General features: G+C 37.0%; 1 protein-coding gene and 1 non-coding gene across 4 annotated transcripts in view; one reads left to right on the top strand and one right to left on the bottom strand.

Moving 5' to 3' along the window:
- The window catches only part of CCAR1 (cell division cycle and apoptosis regulator 1), a 64,440-nt gene extending 39,320 nt beyond the window's left edge, over positions 1-25,120 (top strand). For all 3 annotated transcript variants that reach the window (XM_078434319.1, XM_078434320.2, XM_078434318.1), the window contains 9 exons: positions 7,910-8,101; positions 11,620-11,859; positions 12,254-12,365; positions 20,014-20,096; positions 20,418-20,564; positions 21,570-21,690; positions 21,776-21,961; positions 23,983-24,188; positions 24,769-25,120. In XM_078434319.1, the coding sequence (XP_078290445.1) occupies positions 7,910-8,101; positions 11,620-11,859; positions 12,254-12,365; positions 20,014-20,096; positions 20,418-20,564; positions 21,570-21,690; positions 21,776-21,961; positions 23,983-24,188; positions 24,769-24,828 (1,347 nt within the window). In that variant the 3' untranslated portion in view covers positions 24,829-25,120. The remainder of the gene's footprint in view (positions 1-7,909; positions 8,102-11,619; positions 11,860-12,253; positions 12,366-20,013; positions 20,097-20,417; positions 20,565-21,569; positions 21,691-21,775; positions 21,962-23,982; positions 24,189-24,768) is intronic.
- On the bottom strand, positions 2,716-2,821 carry LOC132685671 (U6 spliceosomal RNA). The gene has a single exon (XR_009613260.1). It is a non-coding gene; the product is annotated as a U6 spliceosomal RNA (small nuclear RNA).
- Positions 25,121-25,550: the final 430 nt, after the last annotated feature.

Raw genomic sequence — 25,550 nt, 5'->3', positions numbered from 1 at the left:
TCTGCTTCTCATACCAGCCTCTGGGAGCCACTGACCTGTTTCCTGTAGTTTTGTCTATTCCAGTATTTCATGTAAATGGAATTATATATAACATTTACAGTCTGACCTCTTCAACTTAGCAAAATGCATTAGAGATTTGCCCATTTTGTTGTATATATTACTAATTTGTTATTTTGTATTGCTTAATAATATCCCATAGTATCAATGTATCACAGTTTGTTTTCTACTCAAGAGAAATTTGAGTTATTTCCAAATCATGTATTTTTAGTCTTCCCTTTTAAAAATGAATGCTAAATTATTCATATGTTTGGGGTGCCTGGCTGGCAGGCATGCAACTCTTGATCCTTGGGGTCATGGGTTTGAGCCCCACATTGGCCATAGAGTTTCCTTAAAAAATTATTCAGGGGTACCTGGGTGGCTCAGTCAAACATCCAACACTTGATTTTAGCTCAGGTCGTGATCTCACTGCTTGTGAGTTCGATCCCCACGTTGGGCTCTGCACTGATAGCTTGGAGCCTGCTTGGGATTCTGTCTCCCTCTCTCTCTGCTCCTCCCCCCACTTGCTCTCTGTATCTCTTTCAAAAATAAAAATAAACTTAAAAAAATTATCCCTGTGTTTTAGAGAGAATTTGATTGACAGAGCCATTAAGTTCAGACATTGAGTTCGAGTGAAGTGCTTATCCCAGAATTTTGCTGCTTCTACAGCTGTGTGTTTGATTGCACTGCATCTTACGCCCTTAAGATAACTCCTAGATGCACAAGCCTGCCATTGTTTTCTGAATTTGAAATAGAGCAATAGAAGAAGCATGTTAGAATGCCAGTAATTGGACAGACCAACATTATGTATTTCCTAATGTGATGCATTCTGGATTATACATAATTATTTATGAAGTATTCCTGCCAAAAATGTTTTTACCTTAATCTAATTGTGAGAGAACAGTCAGATTTAGAATGTAAAAAGTTACACAAAGCAGCTTATCTGAACTTCTCAAAAAATGTCTATGTCATGAGAGACAAAAAGAAATGATTTACATTGGGGGCACCTCAGTTTGTTAAGCATCCAACTCTTGGTTTCAGCTCAGGTCATGATATCGTGGTTTTGAAAGTTCAAGCCCCATGTTGGGCTCTGGTTTGGCATTGTGGAGGCTCCTTGGGATTCTCACTCTCCCTATCTCTCTGTCCCTCCCCCACTCACACTTTGTTTCTCAAATAAATAAACTTTAAATAAAAATAAACAATTTACATTAAAAGAGGTTAGCAACACATGATAACTGAATGCATTGAATGAAACTTGACTGGACCCCGAATAGGAAAAAAAAAATGCCGTAAAGAATAGTTTGTGGATAATTGGAGACGTTTGATTATGGATATGGGTGTGATATTAGATCATTTTGAAGCATTGTTAAATTTCTTGGATGTGATTATGGTTTTTTGTTATGTTGAACTACCTTGTTCTTAAGAGAGTTGTGATTTCTTATTTCATTCAATGATAATATTTATCTTGATAATGAAAATATATCACTTGGGTAGTAGGAGCCCTTTTGAGTTGGCTTCTGTGTCCTTTCACATGTCCTCGTTATATTTTGAGGACTTAACTTATTTTGGAGCCCAAAACAGTGTCGCCATCTCACTGTGTACACTCCCTGCCCTGGCTTTGGAATTAGCCATTTCCCAAGGAAATATGTGTGTGTATACTTTTTTAAGATAGAACTATAAAAAGCCCTCATACTTTTTAGTGAAGGTGATGATAATTTAGAAGCCAAGACATACTCACTCGTATCATTGGGCTTCTCATGACCCCTGTTAGTCAATAGAGCTATGGTACAGATATATATTAATTTATACTTCTATATACCTACATATATGTATTTGTATCTATATTTGTTACAGTATATGTATTGAGAGTTATGAGTTTATGCTAGTATCTCCAGTTGTACTCCCAACACCAGAGTTCATTTCAGTTTCCTCCTTTCTGCATACCTAACTCCCTTTTCCAATAATGAGAAATGTAGCTTCCACTGTACTTAATATATTTGCTTACTTGCTCAGTTGTTTGTTGCATTCCCTCTGCTATCTGGATACTCTCTTTACTTTGATCCGATTCCCTACCCTGTGTTGTGTCTCTGGATGTTCTTGCTCCATTTGTGTCAGTACCTGTTGACTGGTGGGCTTGTCTGCCAGCCTCCATCCTCTGTATAGACACCTGCTTTGTTGGAGGAGTTGCTTTAGAACTGAATTGTTCAGGACAGAAAGAATAGAAAGAGAAGGCAAAGAAGAGCTGGTTTTCACTTTTTGATGTTAACAGCCATTGGGGTTGGAAAATAGTGATATTATAATTCGTACCATTTTGTTTTTACATATTTCCCTCATCTCCTATTTGGTTACCTGGTGGTATAGTTTTCTCTCTTGTTAAATTCATATAGAAGAAGGCAGGATCAATTCTTTTAAAAAAATTTTTTTTAATGTTTATCTTTTGAGAGAGACAGAGACAGAATGCAAATGGATTAGGGGCAGAGAGAGAGGGAGACACAGAATCCGAAGCAGGCTTCAGGCTCGGAGCTGTCAGCACAGAGCCCGATGTGGGGCTCAAATTCACGAGCTGTGAGACCACAACCTTAGCCGAAGTTGGACGCTCATGGATGCTCAACCAACTGAGCCACCCAGGCGCCCCAAGGCAGGATTAATTCTTGATTGTTTTCTTTCTTTCTTTCTTTTTTTAATATAGAACACTTTTTGCATATGAACAATCTTTGTGCAGGGGCCATAGCCAATCATTTTTGTATCGTTCTAATTTTAGTATATGTGCTGCTGAAGCAAGCACTGTTTTCCTTTGTTTTATGATGGTTACCTATTTGTTTTTTAACATAATTATGAATTTATTGAGGCACCTGGGTGGCTCAGTTGGTTAACTATCCGACTTCGGCTCAGGTCATGATCTCAGTTTGTGAGTTCAAGCCCCACATTGGTCTCTGCACTGGCAGCTCGGGGCCTGATTTGGATTTTCTCTCCCTCTCCCTCTGACTCTTCCCCACTCACGCTCACTCGAGCTCTCTCTTTTAAAAGATAAACAACATTGGGGCGCCTGGGTGGCGCAGTCGGTTAAGCGTCCGACTTCAGCCAGGTCACGATCTTGCGGTCCGTGAGTTCGAGCCCCGCGTCAGGCTCTGGGCTGATGGCTCGGAGCCTGGAGCCTGTTTCCGATTCTGTGTCTCCCTCTCTCTCTGCCCCTCCCCTGTTCATGCTCTGTCTCTCTCTGTCCCAAAAATAAAAATAAAAAAAAAAAAAGTTGAAAAAAAAAAAAAAGATAAACAACATTTAAAAAATTAAACATGGGTGCCTGGGTGGCTCAGTTGGTTAAGCGTCTGGTTTCGGCTCAGGTCATGATCTCAAGGTTCGAGGGTTGGAGCCCTGCATTGGGCTCTGTGGTGACAGTGCAGCTGTTGGATTCTGTGTCTCCCTCTCTCTCTACCCCTGCCCTGCTCGTATTCTGTCTCTCTCTCAAAAATAAACATTAAAAAATTTGTTTATTAAACATTGTGAATTTATAGATTTAAATGTATTTGATGGGCTTCAGTTCTTTGCAATTCTTATCCTTATTGAAGCTCAAATTGTCTTTTTTTGGCCAGTGGGTGGGAATATATATATACACAGATACACAGCACTAATACAGTACTAATGATATACCACTAATGTTACTGCTGAAATTTGTTTATAAAGTTATTTTTGCTTTTCCTATCCTTATTTTCTCCCTGTTGTTTTTATGTTGTACTGTAAATACATTGGGCTAGCATGTAGCATTACATATTGTACTCTTTTAATCCTCCTTTAGTCTTGGTTCTACAGTTCTATATCTAACGCTCACCACTAATGCTTTTGTCATTGTCTCTGAAGGTCATCTCTAGGAGATTCTTCAGAGCTCATGGTAGCAATATTTAGGTTCTTGTATGTTGGTAACAGTTTGACTATACTATACTTAAAAGTCAGTTTTTGGGAATGCAAACTGGTGCAGACACCTTGGAAAACAGTATGGAGGTTCCTCAAAAAATTAAAAATCGAACTACCCTACAACCCAGCAATTGGTATGTTAAATGCACGCTTGCACACACACACAATGGAGTATTACTTGGCAGTCAGAAAGAATGAAGTCTTCCATTTGGAGCTACGTGGATGGAACTAGAGGGTATTATGCTAAGTGAAATTAGACAAATATATGCCTTCACTTATGAGAAATTTAAGATATAAAACAGCAAAGAAGCAAAAAGAATATAACAACAGGGAGGGGGACAAAACATAAGAGACTCTTAAATGTGGAGAACAAACAGGGTTGCTGGAGGGTTTGTAGGAGGGGGGATGGGCTAAATGGGTAAGGGGCATTAAGGGATCTACTCCTTAAATCATTGTTGCACTATATGCTAACTTAGATGTAAATTAAAAAATAAATAATTTTTTAAAGTCAGTTTTGGTGATTATAAAATCTTTGATTCACATTTATATTCTTTTGAATGTTTTTAATAAACTCTCTTTTCTATGACATGTAGAGTTTTGCTGTCAAAAATTGATGATAAGGCAATTTACTTTCTGATATGATCACTTGCTATTTTGCCTAGATGCACCGATTTTCTCATTTTTTCAGAATGGTATTTTGATACTGGTCATTCTGAGTTACTATCTTTAGACCCATGGTGTGCTCTTTTCGCTATGTGATTTCAGATTTTTTTTTTCCTGAGCAAAATTTCTCTTTAACAAAAAAATTTTTTTTAGTAAAATATACGTTAATAAAAATCACCATGGCACTATTTTTACTGTACAATTCAGTGGCATTAAGTACGTGCACAGTGTTGTGGAACTATCCCTATTTTATACATCCAGAACTTTATTATTATCCCAAATGGTAACTCTCATTAAACAATTAAGTCCCCATACCCGTCTTCCTCTCTACCCTAGTAACCTGTGTTCTGCTTTCTGTCTCCAAATTTGTCTGTGCTAGATCCCTCATGTAAGTAGAATCATACAGTATTTGCTCTTTTGTGTCTGGTTCTCTTAATGTAATGTTTTCAAAGTTCATGTCCTAGTATATATCAGAACTTCATTTCTTTTTAAGGCTGAATAATACTCCATTTCATGTGTATATTGTATTTTGTTTATCCATTCATCTCTGGTGGACACTTGTTGTTTTCATCTCTTGGCTCTTGGGAATAAAATTGTCATCAACAGTCACATTTTCTTAAGTAATAGTTGTTTTGTATTTGGTCTATTCCCTATTGTTTTCTTACAAGAACCCTGTTATCTCATATTCAGTATTTTTGCCTTTTCAGCGTCTATCTCTTGCTTGGATCCTTTTCCTCTTCATTCTTGTTTTAAAATTTTTTCCCATTGTCTTCTGTTTGCTTAAGGCAGTGGCTCTTGAGTTTATTTGCTTTTGTATTCCTTACAGTTTATTTTAAATTTCTGAATCGATTTTTTCTTTGTAATTATTTCCTGTATTTTATCACCTTATTTTTACTTAAAAAAATTTTTTTTAATCTTTTTAATGTTTATATATTTTGAGAGACAGAGAGACAGACGGTGAGCAGGGGAGGGGTAGAGAGAGAGGGAGACACAGAATCAGAAGCAGGCTCTAGACTCCGAGCTGTCAGCACAGAGCCTGACGCAGGGCTCAAACTCAAGAACTGGGAGATACGATCTGAGCTGAAGTCGGACACTTAACTGACTGAGCCACCCGGGCACCCCTTTCACCTTATTTTTACTTTTAAAATTCTTTACGTTGTTCTTTCATAGTTTGTGAGATTTTCTCAATCTCTTTTAGCACACTTTAAAATAGTAAAATAGTAAGTTAAGATTTTTATCTATGACTGTTTTTCTGGCCCACTTTCATTGTCTGTAGGGATGTAGTTCTCCTTGTTCTCTTTTTTTTTTAAATAGTAACTTTGTATAGGACTTGACTTCAATACTTTCTGTTGCTCATTTTTAGGTGAATTTAGTTTGCCTAACATTTTATTAGAAGAGATTGCTTAAGACAGCTTCTTTTTTTTTTTAATGTTTATATTTGAGAAAGTGCGAAAACACACATGTATAAGGGGGGGAGGGGCAGAGAGAGGGGGAGATGGAGAATCTGAAGCAATGCAGGGCTTGAACTTATGAACCATGATATCATGACCTGAGCCAAAGTTAGATTCTTAACCAACTGAGCCACCCAGGTACTCCGAGATAGCTTTTTAAAATTTCATTGAGCTCTATATTGTGTTATTTTCTCAAAATATATGATGGCTTGCTTTCTGAGATTTCAATCTCTGTTGCCCTTCTATCACTGTTTGTCAGGACCTTCTCCTCCCATGTCTCTGTTGTCGCTATCCTGCTCCCTATTCTAATGATTCTACTTCCAGAAATAACCTCCTCTGTGTAAGGCCCTATGCTGTAAAGATGCCGTGGTAAATCAGCCTTGCAAGTTCATAGACCTAGAATGTTCTAGGCACTTTTAGATCTCCGGCTAAACACCGGCTCCTTGTACTCGCTATCGTTGGGAATAAAATGTTGCCTAGTTTCAGCTGCTTTTATGAAATTGACCTGCTCACTTTCCAGTGAATACCTATTGACTCTTTTGTGGTTTTCTTGTTTGTTTTAAGATATTTTAGGTTTCTTTGTTGTGTTTTTCTACATGATGATTAAGAGTTAAATTTTATTCTCTGGTTTGTTACAAGTTTGCCAAAAAAATCCCAGCAATACCCAGTACAGTATCTATTGTTAAATCATAGTGACTGTAATTTGTTTGCAAGGTGATTCAGTGCCCTACAATTAAAGCTGGATTGCTATTTAGGACTACATTGTCTTTGTGTAGTTTTTAAATGGACAGTTTTAATCATTAATGGAGGATGAGGAAAGCTACACATTTTATTGACTTTAATTTTAGATTTCACTTAGAAAACAAAGTCAGTGGGAAAATAAGTATATATCCTAATGTGGTGTTTTTGTTTTTGTTTTTTACTTTTTTTTAAGTAGAAAAACAGAAGTCAGGGATTTGAAACCAAATTGGAGGGCAAGGTGGGAGATCCTACCAAGGTCCCACATGTGCTCCTATGCGTTAGATGAGTCCAGTGTCAAAGATGTGTGCCCATCATCTGGCTCGTCTTGTGGGCTGGCTCTCCTACGTTCCTTCTTTTGGTGTTTGGCAAGGACATCTCCATCTTGGGGTTTCCCTTGGTTCTGAGGATTTAGATCCTCAGCTGAACTTTCATGACGTGGTGTTTTTTTCATGTCTAGTTGTGCATTGTTTCTCCTCAGATTTCTTGGGTGTTCAAAATTATTTATTATTTATCTAGCTGTGTTCAAGGTACAAGACAAGCCTCGGGGTCTCCCTACTCTTCTATCTTAACTCCTCCTCCCTAGTTTTCCTGTTCTTAGATCCATCATACAACTCCATTGTTTCCTTTTGCTTTCTCTCTATACAAATGCCAGTAACATATAGGTCTTTTGGCTCTTGTGACTTTTTCTACCCACTTGTATACTGGAGGTTATGGGGATACCATTTCACCTTGTTTTGTTGTGAGTGTACTTGGATGTTGGTTTTGGTATATAGATTATTCTTTTTTAATGTGGGGATTCAAGAAGATCCAGAAGCTATGCTACCATCACTATTTTCCAAATACCCTGATTTATATAATGTTAATAAAGGTGTCCCCCCAGCCCCCTTAGAAGACAATTTCTTATGCTGAGAAGCTGAAAAGAAAGAAAAGTAGGAGCCATAAAAACTGCTGTCTTTAGTAAATTTGAACTTTCTTCCAGCCCTATGTTTGGCATAATCACCATAAGGAGTCATGGGAATTTTGCCCTTTTTCTTTCCATGATGTGCATTTAATATATATATATATGGTATGTGGAGATATAACCAGCACTTAAAATTTCAAATATGTAGGAAGAAGAAAGAAAACGTCAAGAAGAAATGGAACGCCAGCGTCGGGAAAGAAGATACATTTTGCCGGATGAACCAGCCATCATAGTACATCCAAACTGGGCTGCAAAAAGTGGCAAGTTTGACTGTAGCATTATGTCCTTGAGTGTACTTTTGGACTACAGATTAGAGGATAATAAAGAACATTCATTCGAGGTAATGTTTTAAGTTTGAATTGGGATCTAAATAAGGTACATACGTTTTGATTGGTTAATATATCTCTTAAATTTCTTTGATGGCCTTTTTCATGGATTCTGTTTTTGGGTTTTTGTTTTTTCCTTGCAATTTTATTCTTTGGTGGGGGTGGAGACAGCAGCTGATTTTTCTAAATGACTCCTTTTTGTTGATTGCATTCCTGTAGGATTGTTTAAATGTTCCTCTGGCCTCTGTATTTCTTGTGAATTAATAGATGGATCTGAAGTTTTAATCAGATTCTGATTTAATTATTTTTTTAAAAAACTACTTCGTAAGTAGTGGTGTGTTCTTTTATCAGACTTACAGGGGACACATGATACATAATGTCTAATTGCTTCCTTTAGAATGAAGTAATGCTTTATTATTTACTCTATAATTAAAATCTCATTTAATAGGATTTAAAATTTTACTTGTAATTGAGGTATAAGATAAAAAATACTTGATATTTATTTTTCAATATGAATCTATTTCTTTTTTACCATTATTGTACAGCAGATTTACAACATATTTATTTTTCAAAGTAATTGAAGATTTTTATCCCTAAAGAAGTGATAGCTTCATTCTTTAAGTAAAACAATGTAAAATATTTAAAAATGTTAATTTCTTAATAGCCTGTGAAAAATTATAATTGTATTCAATTATTGTATCTTAACACATTTCACATTGGTCTTTTTGTTTTTGTTTTATTTTATAAATTATATTGGAAAAGTCAGTCATACTTAATTGACCTAAGATATCCTTGTCCACAAGATTAAAATGAATTACTTAAGACTAGAGACATTTACAAACACAGAGAATTACTGAGGCAATTATAAAACACAAAGTCCATGCTTAATGGTCGTGATATAAGGTTACAAATAGTAAAATATTTATAATTTTTAGTGTTTTTAAATATAGTGTTTTTAAATGTTTTTAAATATCATGGCTATATGATTTTATTTTTATTACTAGTTGCCATAAATATAACTCTTGATAGTAATATAACTCTTAGTAGTAATTTGAATAAGTAAATGAAAAAATTAGCCTTTGGTATTGTATATTGCTTATACAATATATAATGTAAATCTGACTGATGGTGTCCATGGATCTTAAACTAATGCTATTCTATTGGAAACAAAGCAATTTGTGAAATAGCCCTTCATTAGTAAAATGATCCTTTCTTTGTTTCCTCCTCACCTAACATATCTTCTGGGTTAATAATTTCCTTTTAATCTGTTTACAATGCAGATGTCATTTTGGTACATGAATTTTTAAAAAATATTCTGTAAGAGGGACACCTTGCTGGCTTATTTGATGGAGCGTGGTACTCTTGATCTCAGGGTTGTAAGTTTGAGCCCCGTGTTGGGTATAGAGGTTACTTAAAAAAATGCTAATAATGGGGCGCCTGGGTGGCTCAGTCGGTTGGGCATTCGACTTCAGCTCAGGTCATGATCTCATGGTTCGTCAGATCAAGCCCCATGTCAGGCTCTGTGCTGACAGTTCAGAAAGCCTAGAGCCTGTTTTGGATTCTGTGTTTCCCTCTCTCTCTGCCCCTCCCCCGTTAATGCTGTGTCTCTCTCAAAAATGAATAAACATTAAAAAAAAATTTTAAATGGTAGTAAAATCTTTAAAAATTCTATAAGAAAAAGCATTTATCATAAAATTATAAATCTTTGATTTAATATTAATTCTAGGCTTATCTCTTTCAGTTTCAATTCTGCTCTTCTAGGTAGTGCCTGACTGGCTCATTCAGAAGAGCATGTAACTCTTGATCTCAGGGCTGTGGGTTCGAGCCCCACATTGGGTGTAGAGATTACGTAAATAAATAAATAAACTTTAAAAAATTAATTCTATTCTTCTAGTTACTGGTCTGGGCTTCTTATTTAACGCCTTTGAATTACTTTTTATCTCTAGGTAATAGAAAAGAGAAGACTTAGGAAAAGATATGCCTCTTGCTATTTTTCTTATTTAGTTTACACTAATGGTTAAGAGAAAGTGGAGTTTTCAACATCTTAGTGGTCATTTTACAGATAATAGATTTCTGTTTTCTTAAAATGTGTTAAGACTGGGTATGAATTAAAGAAAATAGACTATAAGATCAATTTAAATACATTATATTATCCTTTATGATCAGAAAAATAGTCAAATATACTGAACACATTGTATAAGATTATGTGTGTATGTATGTATGTGTTTAAGTCTGTCTATTTTGTGAGAGAGGAGAGAGAATCCCAAGCAGACTCTGCAGTGTTATTGCAGAGCCGCAAGTGGGGCTTGATTTCATGAATTATGACATCATGGCCTGAGCCAAGATCAAGAGTCAGGTGTTTAACTTATTGAGCCACCCAGTCACCCCAAGATTATGTATTTTATTTTATTTATTTATTATTTTTTTCAGTTTATTTATTTTTGAGAACGGGAGAGGGCAAGCAGGGGAAGGGCAGAAAGAGGGGAACAGAGGATCTGAAGTGGGCTCTGCTCTGAAAGCAGCAAGCCCAGTTTGGAGCTTGTACGCATGGAGCTCAAGATCTTGACCTGAGCCAAAGTCAGACACTCAACCCACTGAGCCCCCCAGGCGCCCCCCAAGAATACATATTTTAGAGCTGTGGTCAACCATTTCAAGTCCTGGACCCTTTCAATCTATTAGAAACAATTAGCCTTAGAATTTTTCTTTCTTTAATATTTTTAAGTAATCTCTGCCCCTGGTGGAGGGCTCAAACTCACAAGCCCGAGATCAAAAGTTGTGTGCTCTACCGACTGAGTCAGCCAGATGCCCCTTCCTTAGAACTCTTTATGTAGAAAATTCATTATATAATTTTAGGTTCATGAGTATGTCGGTATACATGGACACTTGCATAATAATAATGCATACTCCCTACTCAGAATTCTGAATTGGTCTCCCTTTTCTGAAATGCTTTTATAGATATTTATATGGCCCATTCCCTTGCCACCTTCAGCTCACTTTTCAGAGAGGCCTTCTCTGACTATATTACATTTTGTTACTCTCTCTGTGTTTATCCTGCTTAAACATTTGATGTTGGTTTGGTTATCTTTTACTTTTCCCCACTTGATTATTAGCTCATTAGAGTCAGGATTTTTGTCTGCTTTCTTTAATGCTATATCACCAATGCTTAAAATAGTCCATGTTACATAGTAGGCATTTCAGAAAAACTTGCTGAGTAAATGAATAAAATTCATTAATCATTGAAGATGAATTGCTGTGTAAAATAGTAGAAACCCTTTTTTTCTACTCATTTTCAGATTTTTTATGGTACAGTTTTACTATTTTTTCTAAATTTGGCCAAAAGTACACTATACAGTATTCATAAGAGTTTTTGAGTCTTTTGAGAATCTTCAACATCATTGACACCAATTATTACAACTCTATTATTAGTGAATGTTAATTGTTAGATGTGGCAAGTCATTATTTGATAAATTACTGTGCTGGATGTATTCAGTATTTTTATTAAAGTTGCGTTACTCTTGGTATCTTTTTATAGGTTTCATTGTTTGCAGAACTTTTCAATGAAATGCTTCAAAGAGATTTTGGTGTCAGAATATACAAATCGTTATTATCTCTTCCTGAGAAAGAGGACAAAAAAGAAAAGGAGAAGAAAAGCAAAAAAGATGAGAGAAAAGATAAAAAAGAAGATAGAGATGATGAAACTGATGAACCAAAACCCAAGCGGAGAAAATCAGGCGATGATAAGGATAAAAAAGAAGATAGAGATGAAAGGAAGGTCTGTAATTATTTCCATGGCCACCAACCTGATTTAGAAGTTTTCATTTAGTCTTCTAGAGTATAAAAATGATGATGAATTTCATCATGATAGTGAAATGTAAAGGCCAAACTAAAAGATTTTACTGTATTATTAGAAATTTAATTCTTTGAATTAAGCCTCTGTAAACATCTAGATCTTGTTTCTGGTAGTTTATTTCTTTTTTATAACTTAAGGTGTATAGCATAGTGGTTTATTTACATATATTGTGAATGGTAGTTTACTTTTAAAGTGTATTGTTAAGATTTTATAGTATCTTTTTCAAGTAAATTTAACGAATTTAATGCTTTTTGGTTTTAGTCATTTAACGTTTGGTCAGATATCTTGTTTAATTTTAAGACATTTTAAATTATAGAAAGAAGATAAAAGAAAAGATGATTCTAAAGATGATGATGAAACTGAAGAAGATAATAATCAGGATGAGTATGATCCAATGGAAGCAGAAGAAGCTGAGGATGAAGAAGATGGTACGGTTCAAATTTCTTTATCTCTCCTTTGGATGAACTATATTTTTTGCTTGTTGACTTTATGTAATCACAATCTAGAATTTTAGTATTTTTTCTTTGTTAGAAACAGTAAAATATTTTTTAGTAAAAACCTGTTGATATTATTAATAGATGAGAGGAATTTTTTTAAGTAGAGTCTAGAATTTTATTTAGATCTTACTAAACTGTTGGAATTGAGAACCAGACATATGTAATAAACCTCCAAAAATAGATCCTGAAAGGCACTTTCTGCTTAGGACAAGCAGTCATGGAATAAACCAGCTGTCTTCTCTGTGCTACACAAGCCAAGTCAGCTTTCTCCATGGCCATTTGCACCAGCTCTGCCTTCCCTTCTGTTAACACCACCCAGACCCCCTTTATGTTCAACCCAGGGTTTTTCTGTAGGACACTTAGGACTGCCTGGGAATGCTGCACATATATTACCTGAAGCGGGCTAAACTCAACAACTGTGAGATCATTACTTGAGCCGAAGTTGGATGCTTAGCCAACTGAGCCACCCAGGTGCCCCTAAAGATCCTTTTTTAGGATAGAGATTTTTTATAATATATATTTTCTTGAGGATTATTACTATTTAAGGTATTTTTTTGGTTTGCCTCTACCTTTTCTTGCTACCACAGCATTTTACTTTTCTTTGCGTTGATGAAAATATTTGAACATAAAAGAAGCTGAGAGTATAGTGCATCAAACACTCCATATCCAACAATTCATTCATTTGTGAATATTTTGTCTTCTGTGTGTTTCTGATCCGTTTGAAAGTAGGAATTCTTCAACTTTCCTAAGAAAAGATATTCTCTTAACCATAACTCTATAATCCTACCTAAGAAAATTAACAATAACATCATATTCTACTTTAACCACCTAATATCTAGTCTTAATTGTCCTAATAATCTCAATAGCAGTATTGCTTCATTTATCTTCTATAACCTGCTTTGTCCAATTTAGCCCTTTTTTATTGTCCTGGTTCCCCCCACCCCCCCTGCCCCGTTCTCCAGTATGGTCCTATCACTGCTTTAATTAAATCACTAAACTGTTTTCTCATTATTTTGTCTGTGTCAGAATGTTCTGGCTCTCAATCCTTATTTGTCTTCTTTATTCTAGTATATAATTACCTTGGTGGTTTTCTCATCCATTCTCCTAGCTTAAAGTACTGTCTGTTATATACTGTTTATATATATACTATATATAAAGTACTGTTATATACTGACTGTTCTCTAAGGTATGTCTTAGTTCAGACCTCTCTCCCATATTTCCCTATCAGCTGCCTACTTGGTATCTCCATTAAGTTATCTGACATTTCAAAATAAACATATCTAAAACTGAACTCCTGCTTTCCCCCTTTACCAAAAAGAAAACAAAAAACCTTCCACCCTCAGCCTTATTACACTAATTTGATGGCAACTTCATCCTTTAAATTGCTCAAGCTAAAATTTAGGAATCCTCCTAAACTCCTCTTTTTTGTCATATGCCATTTCCAACCTACCTGGAAGTCATATTTTCTCTATCTTAAAAACATCCAGGGGTGCCTGGGTGGCTCAGTTGGTTAAGCATCTGACTTCGGCTCAGGTCATGATCTCACAGTTTGTGGGTTCAGGCCCCGTGTCAGGCTCTGTGCTGGCAGCTCAGAGCCTGGAGCCTGCTTCGGATTCTGTGTCTCCCTCTCTCTCTGCCCCTGCTCTGCTCGCACTCTGTCTCTCTCAAAAAGTGAATAAACGTTAAAAAAAAAAAAAAAATCCAGAAGCAGACCATATCTTACCAGCTCCACTAATCTAACCTTAATCCAAGCGATGTTTCTCTTGCCTAGTTTATTTTTATTTATTTTTATTTTTTTAATGTTTATTCATTTTTGAGAGAGAGAGAGAGCAAGCAAGGGAGGGGCAGAGAAAGAGGGAGACACAGAATCTGAAGCACACCACAGGCTCTGAGCTGTCAGCACATAGCCCAACGCAGGCCTCAAACCCATAAACTGTGAGATCATAACCAGACGCTTAACTGACTGAGCCACCCAGATGCCCCAAGTGTTTGTTTTTTGTTTGTTTGGTTTGTTTTTTTTTTTTTTGAGAGAGCGAGAGCACAAGCAGGGGAGAGGCAGAGACAGGGAGAGAGACAGAATCCCAAGCAGGCTCCATGCTGTCAGTGCAGAGTCCCACATGGGGCTTTATCTCATGAACCTTGGGATCAGGACCTGAGACAAAATCAAGAGTTGGATGTTTAACTGACTGAGCCACCTAGCTGCCACTTGCATAGTTTATTTTTAAAAATCTCCTATCTGGGGACATCTGGGTGGCTCAGTTGCTTAAGCTTTCAACTCTCGATTTCAGCTCAGGTCATCATCTCCTGGGTTGTGGGATTGAGCCTGAGTCAGGCTTTGCGCTGGTGGCACAGAGCCTGCTTGGGATTCTCTCCCTCTCTCTGCCTCCCCCCACCCCCTGCTTGCTCACTCACTCTCAAAATAAATAAAGATTTAAATAAATAAATATCTTCCTGTCTGGTTTCCTGGCCTGCTCACTTCTCCTTTAAAGTCTCTTCTCGGGGCGCCTGGGTGGTTCAGTCAGTTGAGTGTCCAACTTCGGCCCAGGTCATGGTCTCATAGTTCGTGAGTTCAAGCCCCATGTCAGACTCTGTGCTGACAGCTCAGAGCCTGGAGCCTGCTTCGGATTGTGTCTCCCTCTCTCTCTGCCCTTTCCTTGCTTGCTCTCTGTCTCTCTCAAAAATAAATAAGCATTAAAAAAATTAAAAAAAAAAAAAATAAATAAAGTCTCTTCTCAACACAATTGACAGAATTACCTTTGTAAAATTTAAGTCATTTCATTTCTTTTATTGATTTATTTGTTTTCAGACTCCTTCAGTGGGTCTCCATTTCACTCCATGTTAAAAGCCAAAGTGTTTACAGTGACATCTGTCTAAGGCTCTACCACATCAAGTCTGTAATTTCATCTCTTACCACTCTTTCTACTTGCACATTGCACCTAATGGATCCTGTTTCTTGAACCCATTGTGTATGCCCCCATATTAGGACCTTTGCATTGGCAGTTCCTTCTATGTGCACACTCTTTCCCAGAGATCTGCCTTCCTGACTCCTTCACATTTGTGGTCTTTGTTCAGCTATCACTTTCTCAGTAAGGCCTACTCTGCACTCAGCCCTCTTTAAAAAAAAATGTAGTCCTCCCCACCAGTACCCATTCCTCATCCTTCCTTATTCTGTTCTACTTATAGAACTTTAAACCTATTTTCTTAACACTAATTACTTATTTTACTTACTTTTTCCTAGTTGAATACATATGAGCTCTTAGTAAGGAAAAGAAGGAGGTTTTTTTGGCACCTGGCTGGCTCATTCGGTAGAGCATGCAACCCTTGATCTCAGGCTTGTGGGTTTGAGACCCACATTGGGTATAGAGATTACTTAAGAATAAAATTGTTGGAGCACCTGGGTGGCTCAGTCAGTTAAGCGTCCGATTTCGGCTCAGGTCACGAACTCACGGTTCGTGGATTCGAACGCTGCATCGGGCTCTGGGCTGACTGCTCAGAGTCTAGAGCCTGCTTTGGATTCTATGTCTCCCTCTCTCTCTGTGCCTCCCCCGCTGCATGCGCGTGCACTCTCTCTCTCAAAAATAAACAAGCAAATGTTAAAAAGAAAAAAAAGAATAAAATTGTTAAGGGGGTGCCTGGGTGGCTTAGTTGGTTAAGTGTCTGACTCTCAATCTCAACTCACGTTTTGATCTTAGGGTTGTGAGTTTAAGCCCTGATTTGGGCTTCAGGTGAGCAAGGAGCTTACATAAAAATACATACATATAGGGGCACCTGGGTGTCTTAGTTGAGGGTCCAACTTTGGCCCAGGCCGTGATCTCACAGTTGGTGAGTTCGAGCACCACATTGGGCTCGATGCTGTCAGCACAGAGCCCACCTCACATCCTCTTTCCCCCTCTCTGTGTCTGCCCATCCCCACTGGATTATTTGCTCTCTCTCTCTCTCTCTCAAAAAAAAAAAAAAATAATTTAAAAAACAAATACATACATACAAAAAACAGTGTTGGCATGCCTGGCAGGCTTAGTTGGTGGAGCATGTTTTGAGTTTGAGCCCGATGTTGGTTGTAGAGATTACTTAAAAGTAAAATTTTAAGGGGGTCCTGGGTGGCTCAGTTGGTTCAGCACCCCAACTTCTGCTCAGGTCATGATCTCACAGTTTGGGAGTTTGAGCCCTATGTTGGGGTTTATGTGGATAGCGCAGAGGCTGCTTTGGATTCTGTCTCCCTCCCTTTCTGTCCCTCCCCCTCTAGCGCTCTCTCGTGCTCTCTCTCTCTCTCAGAGATAAACATTGAAAAAAATTTTAAATATAAAATCTTAAAAGGGGACCTTGGGTGGCTATGTTAGTTAAGCATCCGACTCTTAATTTCGGCTCACGTCATGATCTCACAGTTTATGGGTTTGAATCCCATGCTGGGCTCTGCACTGACAGCACGGAGCCTGTTTAGAGTTCTCTCTCTGCCCCTTCGCTGTGTGCGTGTGTGTGCTCTCTCTCTCAAAATAAATAAACTTTAGGGGTGCCTAGATGGCTCAGTCTGTTGAGCATCCAACTTTGGCTCAGGTCATGGTCTCGTGGTTTGTGGTTTCAAGCCCCAGCTTCAGATCATCTGTCCTTCCCCTCTCTCTGCCCCTCCCCAACTCACACACACTCTCAAAAATAAATGTTTAAAAATAAAATAAACTTTAAAAAAAATCTTCAAAAAAATTTTTTTTTTTTTTTTTTTTTATTTATTTTTGAGACAGAGAGAGACAGAGCATGAACGGGGGAGGGTCAGAGAGAGAGGGAGACACAGAATCGGAAACAGGCTCCAGGCTCCGAGCCATCAGCCCAGAGCCTGACGCGGGGCTCGAACTCACGGACCGCGAGATCGTGACCTGGCTGAAGTCGGACGCTTAACCGACTGCGCCACCCAGGCGCCCCAAAAAATTTTTAAATAAAATCTTAAAAAAAAAATAGAAGAGCAGTTTTTGTCTCCTCTTTTCTGATGTTTATTTCAAGTTCCTGGAATAGTCTCAACATCCAAATAGTCTCCAATAGATATTTGTTGAATGAATATCATTAACTGCAAAGCCAAATAGGGTGATGTAATCCCGGATTATCGTTCTTTTTTGGTTTTCTTTGCATTTCCAGTTGCTGCTTGTTTATGATATAAGGTTTTTTTCCCTTATACTTTATATTTCATTAACCTATCAAGTAACCTATTGGGAGACTACTCTTTTTCCAGTGGTAAAGTAGAATTGGTAATTTTTTTAAAAATGAAAATCCAATGTCCTTTAATGTCTAAAATGGTGTTAAATCTTAGTAATCAGCATATAACAATAAGATCTATTTTTTCCTATCAATTTGATGAAAGTAAGTTTTTAATAAAAGGTCATATTAACCAGGGTAAAGAGAAGAGTTGTTTCATCACTCTTGGGGTCAGTTTAAATTGTTGCACTTTTTCTGGACACAAATTTGATGGTATCTGTCAACTGTGTCCTTTAAAATACCAATACACTGTGGTGCCTGGCTTGCTCTGTTGGTTAAGTGTCCAACTCTTTTTTTATCTTTATTTTTGTGGTAGAGCCAGTGGGGAAGCAGGGCGGGGGGGGGGGGGGGGGACAGAGGATCCAAAGTGGGCTCTCACCTGACAGCAGCAAGCCCGATGTGGGGCTCGAACTCATGAACTGTAAGATCATGAACAGCCAGAGTCGGACACAACCGACTGAGCCACTCAGGTGCCCCTCTTTAAAGTTATTTTAAAAAATCTAAGTTCCAGGAGAGTCAAAATTTTCAAAGTGACAGCTTTCAAGTTAAATACTCAAATAAGGTGGATCATGTCTATAAAATATTAAGGAAGGGAATTTAACATTTGTGTAGTATATGATATACTCTTGATAAAAATTATTTGTAATTATAGTTCTACTCAGAGGGTATTTTATGATAGAGGAAACTGAAGCTCTTAGCAGTAAATTAGTTTACCCTATAAAGTAATAAACCTAATAAAGCAACTGAACTGCTCTGTACTATAGTATGGTTCCAAGGACACATTTGTTTTTAAACAGTTTGTTGAGGTGCTAATACATACTACAAAACTCATTTTAAATGTGCAATTTAGGGGCGCCTGGGTGGCTCAGTCGGTTAAGCGTCCGACTTCGGCTCAGGTCGTGATCTCGCGGTCTGTGGGTTCAAGCCCCGCGTCGGGCTCTGGGCTGACAGCTCAGAGCCTGGAGCCTGTTTCAGATTCTGTGTCTCCCTCTCTCTCTGCCTTTCCTCCGCTCATGCTCTGTCTCTCTCTGTCTCAAAAATAAATAAATGTTAAAAAAAAAATTTTTTTTTTAAATGTGCAATTTAATCATTCTTAGTAACTTTTTTTGAAACCATCACCACAGTCCAGTTTTAGACCTTTTGCCTATTTATGTTTTACAATGATGGCTTTGTTGAGATATAATTCACATACTATGTAATTCCTTCATGTAAAATTTGGAGTACAGTTCGGGTGCCTGGCTGGTTCAGTCATGAGCATGCGACTCTTGATCTTTCGGTCATGAGTTTGAGCCCCAGGTTGAGTGCAGAGATTACTTAAAAATAAATAAATAAATAAATAAAGTTTTTTAAAAGAGTGTGCAATTCAGGGGCACCTGGCTGCCTAAGTTGATGAAGCATGTGACTCTTGATCTTGGGATTGTGGTTTCAGACCCCATAGTTGGGTATGGAGATTTTTAAAAATAAAATCTTTTTAAAAAAATTAAAATGGAATGAACGCCCAGGTGGCTCAGTCCATTGAGCATCCAACTTGATTTCCTTTCAGGTCATGAACCCCACATCAGGCTCTGTGCTGGTCATGGAGCCTGCTTGAGATTGTCACTCTTCCTTTGCCCCTCTCCCCAGCTCGTGCTCTCTCTCTCTCTCTCTAAAAAATAAAAAATTAAAAAAAAAAAAATCTTTTAAAATAAAAAGAATGATTTATCCAAGTTCCCATCTTTTACTGTGGAATAGATATGTAAATGTCAGCAAATTCTGGATATTAATACTGTTAGTCAGGTCTTCTAAAATTATCTTAACATCTCAGATGCTCACGTTTTATTTTGCAATAATCTGTTTGCAGTTAGTTTTATTGTGTTGAATATTTTTCCTTTTAATTCTTAGAAAATATATTTCGCTTTGTTTAAATTTGTGTTATAATTTCTAATTTTATATATAAAACATTCATTTTTGAACTATGTCCTCCAAATTTTTATGGAACAAAGTTAATTGATTTAATAAAGTTAAATTTTTCCTCCTTCTAGCCTCTTTATACATTTCTTCTTATTATTCTTTATAGTTTTTTTTTTTCTTTTAATGTTTTAGGTAATTTCTACACCCAACATGGGGCTCAAACTTACAACCCTGAGATCAAGAGTCACGTACTCCACTGACTGAGCTAGCCAGGCACCCATTTTTCTTCATAATTCTTTCCTATGAATTCCAAACCATTTTTATTCATATAATTTTTTTTTGCCCTTATGTCTTTTGAAAGTTAGTAAGTAATACAAAACTATCTTTGGCCTCTGTAATAGTTGGAAATATCTGTATTAATGAGTATTTTGCTGTTGTTCTGATTTTATAGATAGGGATGAGGAAGAAATAAACAAACGAGATGACAAAAGAGATGTCAACAGGTACTGCAAGGAGAGACCCTCTAAAGATAAGGTATTTATTGGATACTGTGTTCTTTATAATATAGTAATTTCCATTACTCACATAATCCAAACTTAAGCATAACACATGAAGTTTATTCATCCTTGTATATGTATATATTACCACTTGGAGCAAAATTCAGCGAGTTGTATTTTGGTATTTATGTTTATGTCAGATAAACTGGTATGTCTTATTCCTTTCTCCCATACACATAAACCAGATCAACTCATTTTAACTTCTAACATGAGACAAAGGTCTTTTCAGATTTTGGCTATTATATAGACACACACTCAGTTTCTTACTTTTCGCTGTTATCTTCTGCATTTTCTTTAGGAAAAAGAAAAGACTCAGATGATCACGATTAACAGGGATTTGTTAATGGCATTTGTTTATTTTGATCAAAGCCATTGTGGTTACCTTCTTGAAAAGGATTTGGAAGAAATACTTTATACTCTTGGACTACATCTTTCTCGGGCTCAGGTAATCTGTCTTGTGAATATTTAAAATGAAAAGCCATTTTAAGTAATACAGTCAAGAAATATTGAAATGTGTGAAGTAAAAAAAAAGCTTTTTCTACACCTCTGGCCTCATATATGGTTCTCTGGATCTTTTTGTAAGCAACTCGTATACGTGTACATACGATCTGTGTGTACACAGATACACACAACACATGAAACCATTTTATACGTTATTGATAGACAGCTTTTCTCTCCCCTCCCCTACCCTTCCCCTCCCCTCCCAAGATTTTAACTAACCTCTGTACCCACCATGGGTTTGAGCTTACAACCTGAGATCAAGAGTTCCATGATCTACCAGCTGAGCCAGCCAGGTGCCCCTGGACAGCTTTTTTTCATTTAACGATGTATAGTGGCCATTCTGCCACGAAAATAGAGACCCACTTTATTTTTGTTTTTGTTTTTGTTTTTTTTAAAAGAGTGTGTGTGAGCAGGGGGTTGGGGGTGTGGAGAGAGAATATCATAAGCAGGCTCCATGCTCAGTGCAGAGACCAACACAGGTCATGATCCCAAGACCCTGGGATCATGACCTGAGCCAGACTCAGGAGTCTGACACTCAGCTGACTGAGCCACCCAGGCACACACAATTACCCCACTTTTTTCTTTTTGTGATTACATAGCATTCTGTAACATAGATATACTCTAATTTCCTTTAAGTAGTCTCTGTTGTTAGGCGGTTTCCATGTTTTAGAATTACAGGCTATATGCTGTCATATCTTTGTACATATACCTTAATGTATGTGTTAGTGTTTCTATCAGTGTTATACTTTTTCTTTTTTAACAAATTTTTTCAAAAGATTATTTGAATTTTAGGTTTATGGGGAAGACAGTTATAAAAAAAGCAGAAGTGTTTCAAAGGGAGAGGTACTAAGAACACAGATGCCATTGATGTTCCTCATATGTGAAAATAACACAATTAAGGAAATCAAAAACATATTCTTTTTAACTTGTTTACTTGCTTGAATAACAGGTAAAGAAACTTCTGAATAAAGTAGTACTCCGTGAATCTTGCTTTTACCGGAAATTAACAGACACTTCAAAAGATGAAGAAAACCATGAAGAGTCTGAAGCATTGCAGGAAGATATGCTAGGTTTGAGTGTATTATTTTACGATTATGTCATTTTATAATTATGTTATTAAAGAAGAAAAAATAATGATAAAATTTTTTTTAATAGGAAACAGGTTGTTACTTCCAACACCAACAGTAAAACAGGAACCAAAGGATGTGGAAGAAAATGTTGGTCTTATCGTGTACAATGGTGCAATGGTAGATGTAGGAAGCCTCTTGCAAAAATTGGAAAAAAGTGAAAAAGTAAGAGCTGAAGTAGAACAGAAGCTGCAATTGCTAGAAGAAAAAACGGGTAAGGAACAGCATTGGGTATTTTGGTACTTTTAACGCCCTGTTGGGATTTATGTGTGTACACATATGTATACATACTTACATACACGTGCATATCCATCCTTTGCCTTTTAGAGTAGGCACATAATGTAACTTACTTTTGACCACTTTAATAAAAACTACAACATTGCTTAGCTGTAGAAGAATCTTTGATTTTCATGTGCATTCTTAGATTCCTTTATTGTTCTGTTGAATCTTTTAAGACTTTATTTTTGGGGCGCCTGGGTGGCTCACTTGGTTAAGTGTCCAATTTCAGCTCAGGTCATGATCTTGCAGTTCTTGAGTTCAAGCTCCACATCAGGCTCTGTGCTGACAGCTCAGAGCCTGGAGAGACTTTATTTTTTATTTGTTTTTAATGTTTATTTGTTTTTGAGAGACAGCACAAGCAGGGGAGGGGCAGAGAGAGAGAGAGGGAGACAGAATCGTTGGACACTTAACCCAACTGAACCTCCCAGGTGCCCCTTAACCCTTCAGACTTTATTTTTAAACAGTCTTTCTCTACACAGCATGGAGCTTAAATTTAAAACCCCAAGATTAAGGGTTGTCTGTCCCACCAACTGAGCCAGGCAGGCATCCCTATTCTGTTGCATCTTTTATTTATTTGTTTGTTTATTTAAATGTTCGTTTATTTTGAGAGAGAGAGCACATGCAAGCAGGGGAGGGTCAGGGAGAACCCTAAGCAGTCTCCATGCTGTCAGCATGGAGCCTAATGTGGGGTTTGACCTCACTAACAGTGAGATCATGACCTTAGCTGAAATCAAGAGTTGAATGCTTAACCAACTGAGCCACCCAGGCATATCTATCTATCTATCTATCTATCTATCTATCCATCCATCCATCCATCCATCCATCTATCTATCAATCATCTATTTTATTTTAAGAGAGAGGGGGAGAATGCAGGGGTAGGGGGCCGCAGACAAAGATGGGGGAGAGAATCGCAAGTAGGTTCCACATGGATAGTGCATGGCTTGAACCCATGAACTGTAAGATTATGACCTGAGCCGAAATCAAGAGTTGGACACTTAACCAACTGAGCCACCCAGGTGCCCCTCCTTAAATCCCTGTTTTGTTTTGTTTTGTTTTGTTTACTTATTTTGAGAGAGAGCACTAGCTGGGTATGGGCAGAAAAAGGAAGACAGGGAATCAGAAGCAGGCTCCACACACTGTCAGTATGGAGGCCAGTGTGGGGCTTGATCTAAGGGAACCATGAGATCATGACCTGAGCTGAAATCAAGAGTCTGCTTATCCGACTGAGCCACTCAGGCACCCCTACTTTTTTTTTTTTTTTAAGTTTATTTATTTATTTAAGTTTATTCTGAGAGAGAGAGTGGGGGAGGGACAGAGAGAGGGAGATAGAGAGAGAGAGAGAATCCCAAGCAGGCTCCACACTGATAGCATGTAGCCTATTGTGGGGCTGGAACTCATGAACCTGTGGGATCATGACCTGAGCTGAGATCAAGTCTTGAACGGTTAATGGACTGAGCCACCCAGGTGCCCCTAAGTTCATTTATTTTTGAGAGATAGACAGAACAAGTGGGGTGGGGCAGATAGACAGAATGCCAAGCAGGCTCCACACAGTCAATGCAGAACCCAAGGAGGAGTCTCAAACCCACAAACCATGAGAGCATGACTGAGCCCAAAATCAAGAGTCAGATGCAAAACTAACTGAGCCACCCAGGGGCCCCATTATACTTTTAACTTCACAGTTATATTTGGGGGAGGGGCGCCTGGGTGGCTCAGTCGGTTGAGCATATGACTTTGGCTTAGGTCATGATCTGTGGGTTCGAGCCCACATCGGGCTCTGTGCTGACTGCTCAGAGCCTGGAGCCTACTTCAGATTGTCTCCCTCTCTCTCTGCCCCTCCCCTCGCTCTCACTCTGTCTCTCTCAAAAATAAAATTAAAAAAAAAAATTTTTTTAAGTTAAATTGGGGATGTTAAAGGGGAAAGGTGATAATTTTTTTTTTTTTTTTTTTTTTTAACAGATGAGGATGAAAAAACCATATTAAATTTGGAGAATTCCAACAAAAGCCTCTCTGGTGAACTCAGAGAAGTTAAAAAGGACTTTAGTCAGTTACAAGAAAACTTAAAGATTACAGAAAACATGAATTTGCAATTTGAAAACCAACTCAGTAAGACAATCAGAAACTTATCTACAGTAATGGATGAAATCCACACTGTTCTGAAGAAGGTTAGCAGTTTTGTACTTTCGTATTTTCAGTTTATTTCAACTTTTAAATTTGTGTTTGGAAATTTTAATATTCTTAAGCTCCTAGTAGTTTTTCTAGGCTTAAATAATGGTATCATTCTGTCCTTTGTTAGATTAATTACAAGCAATTTCCAAAAGATTTATTTTTCTAGAACTTAATTGAAATTAATTACCAAATGTCAATGTGGTTTATGTGTGCTTTGTCACTAAAAGACAAATCTGTGACTCAGTGCCATTACAAAATAATTTCAGTAATTGAGAGATCTGCCATATCCTCAGTGTCACTCAGAACAAGGAGTAAAAATTCCTACTGTACTGCTATGTTCCTAATATACTGCTCTTACTCCTAAGAACTTTAAATTTCTTAGGACTTAGATAGCTTTCTCACATACTAGAAATCATTCTGCATAGTAGAATTGAGAGCTTTCTTTCGTAGTTGCCCCCTGAGTCAGTTTTTTATGTATGGTAAAATGGACTATTTAGAGTATCTGTTTACTAATGTTTACTTTTAAAGTAACATTTAAGAGAATCTAATAAAATCTGTTTGTCTACTGTGTTGCAGGATAACGTGAAGAATGAAGATAAAGATCAGAAATCCAAGGAGAATGGTGCAAGCGTATGATAAATACATGTAGCAGTGAGGAACGGTGTTAAATAATGTAATATATAAAATCATGATACAAGAATGTTTGAAAGTGATGCATGTTTGATTTTAGTAGTATAAATATCTGTTAGTTCAAATGATGTATAAAGTTTTATGAATGTGAAGAGTCTCTGCTTTTGAAAATTGCTTGTAATTCCTGGCATTCAAATATTAAACACTCCTTGAGTGAAATAATTTTGCATTGCAAAATGTTTTAGGATGAACTTTGTTATAGTTTTAACCCCAATAAAGTTCATCAATTTAATTGATAGTAGTATTTAATTACCAAATGTCTTTTATTAAAATATCTAGAAAATTGTAACTTTATTTATAGAACTACCATTATTAGGTTTTTATAAAAATTTTTCAGTCTTCTAAAATTTCAGTATAAATCATAAAATAGCATGCTGCTTAATTTTTTGCAAGGTTTTGAACCATACTTTTTTACTTGTTTAAAAAAATCCCTTTAATTATCAGTCTCTAAGCCATTCATTACAAATTCAATTATCCAAAAGACAGTACATCAAAAATTAAGAAAATAATAGACCATTACCATTGTTATTATATGTTAGACTTACAAAAAACGAACAGTACTGATGTTAATGTTACTACTTTCAGTTAATTGTTCTACTTTCCCAAAATAGCACCTATATTTTAATTTTGAGGGTTTTTTTTTTTTAAATGCAGTATATGTCAAATGT

This window comes from Panthera onca, chromosome D2 (assembly GCF_046562875.1).
Source record: "Panthera onca isolate mPanOnc1 chromosome D2, mPanOnc1 haplotype 2, whole genome shotgun sequence".
NCBI lineage: Eukaryota > Metazoa > Chordata > Mammalia > Carnivora > Felidae > Panthera > Panthera onca.
Note: the sequence above shows the minus strand (reverse complement) of the source record. Positions and strands in the feature narration are given on the sequence as shown.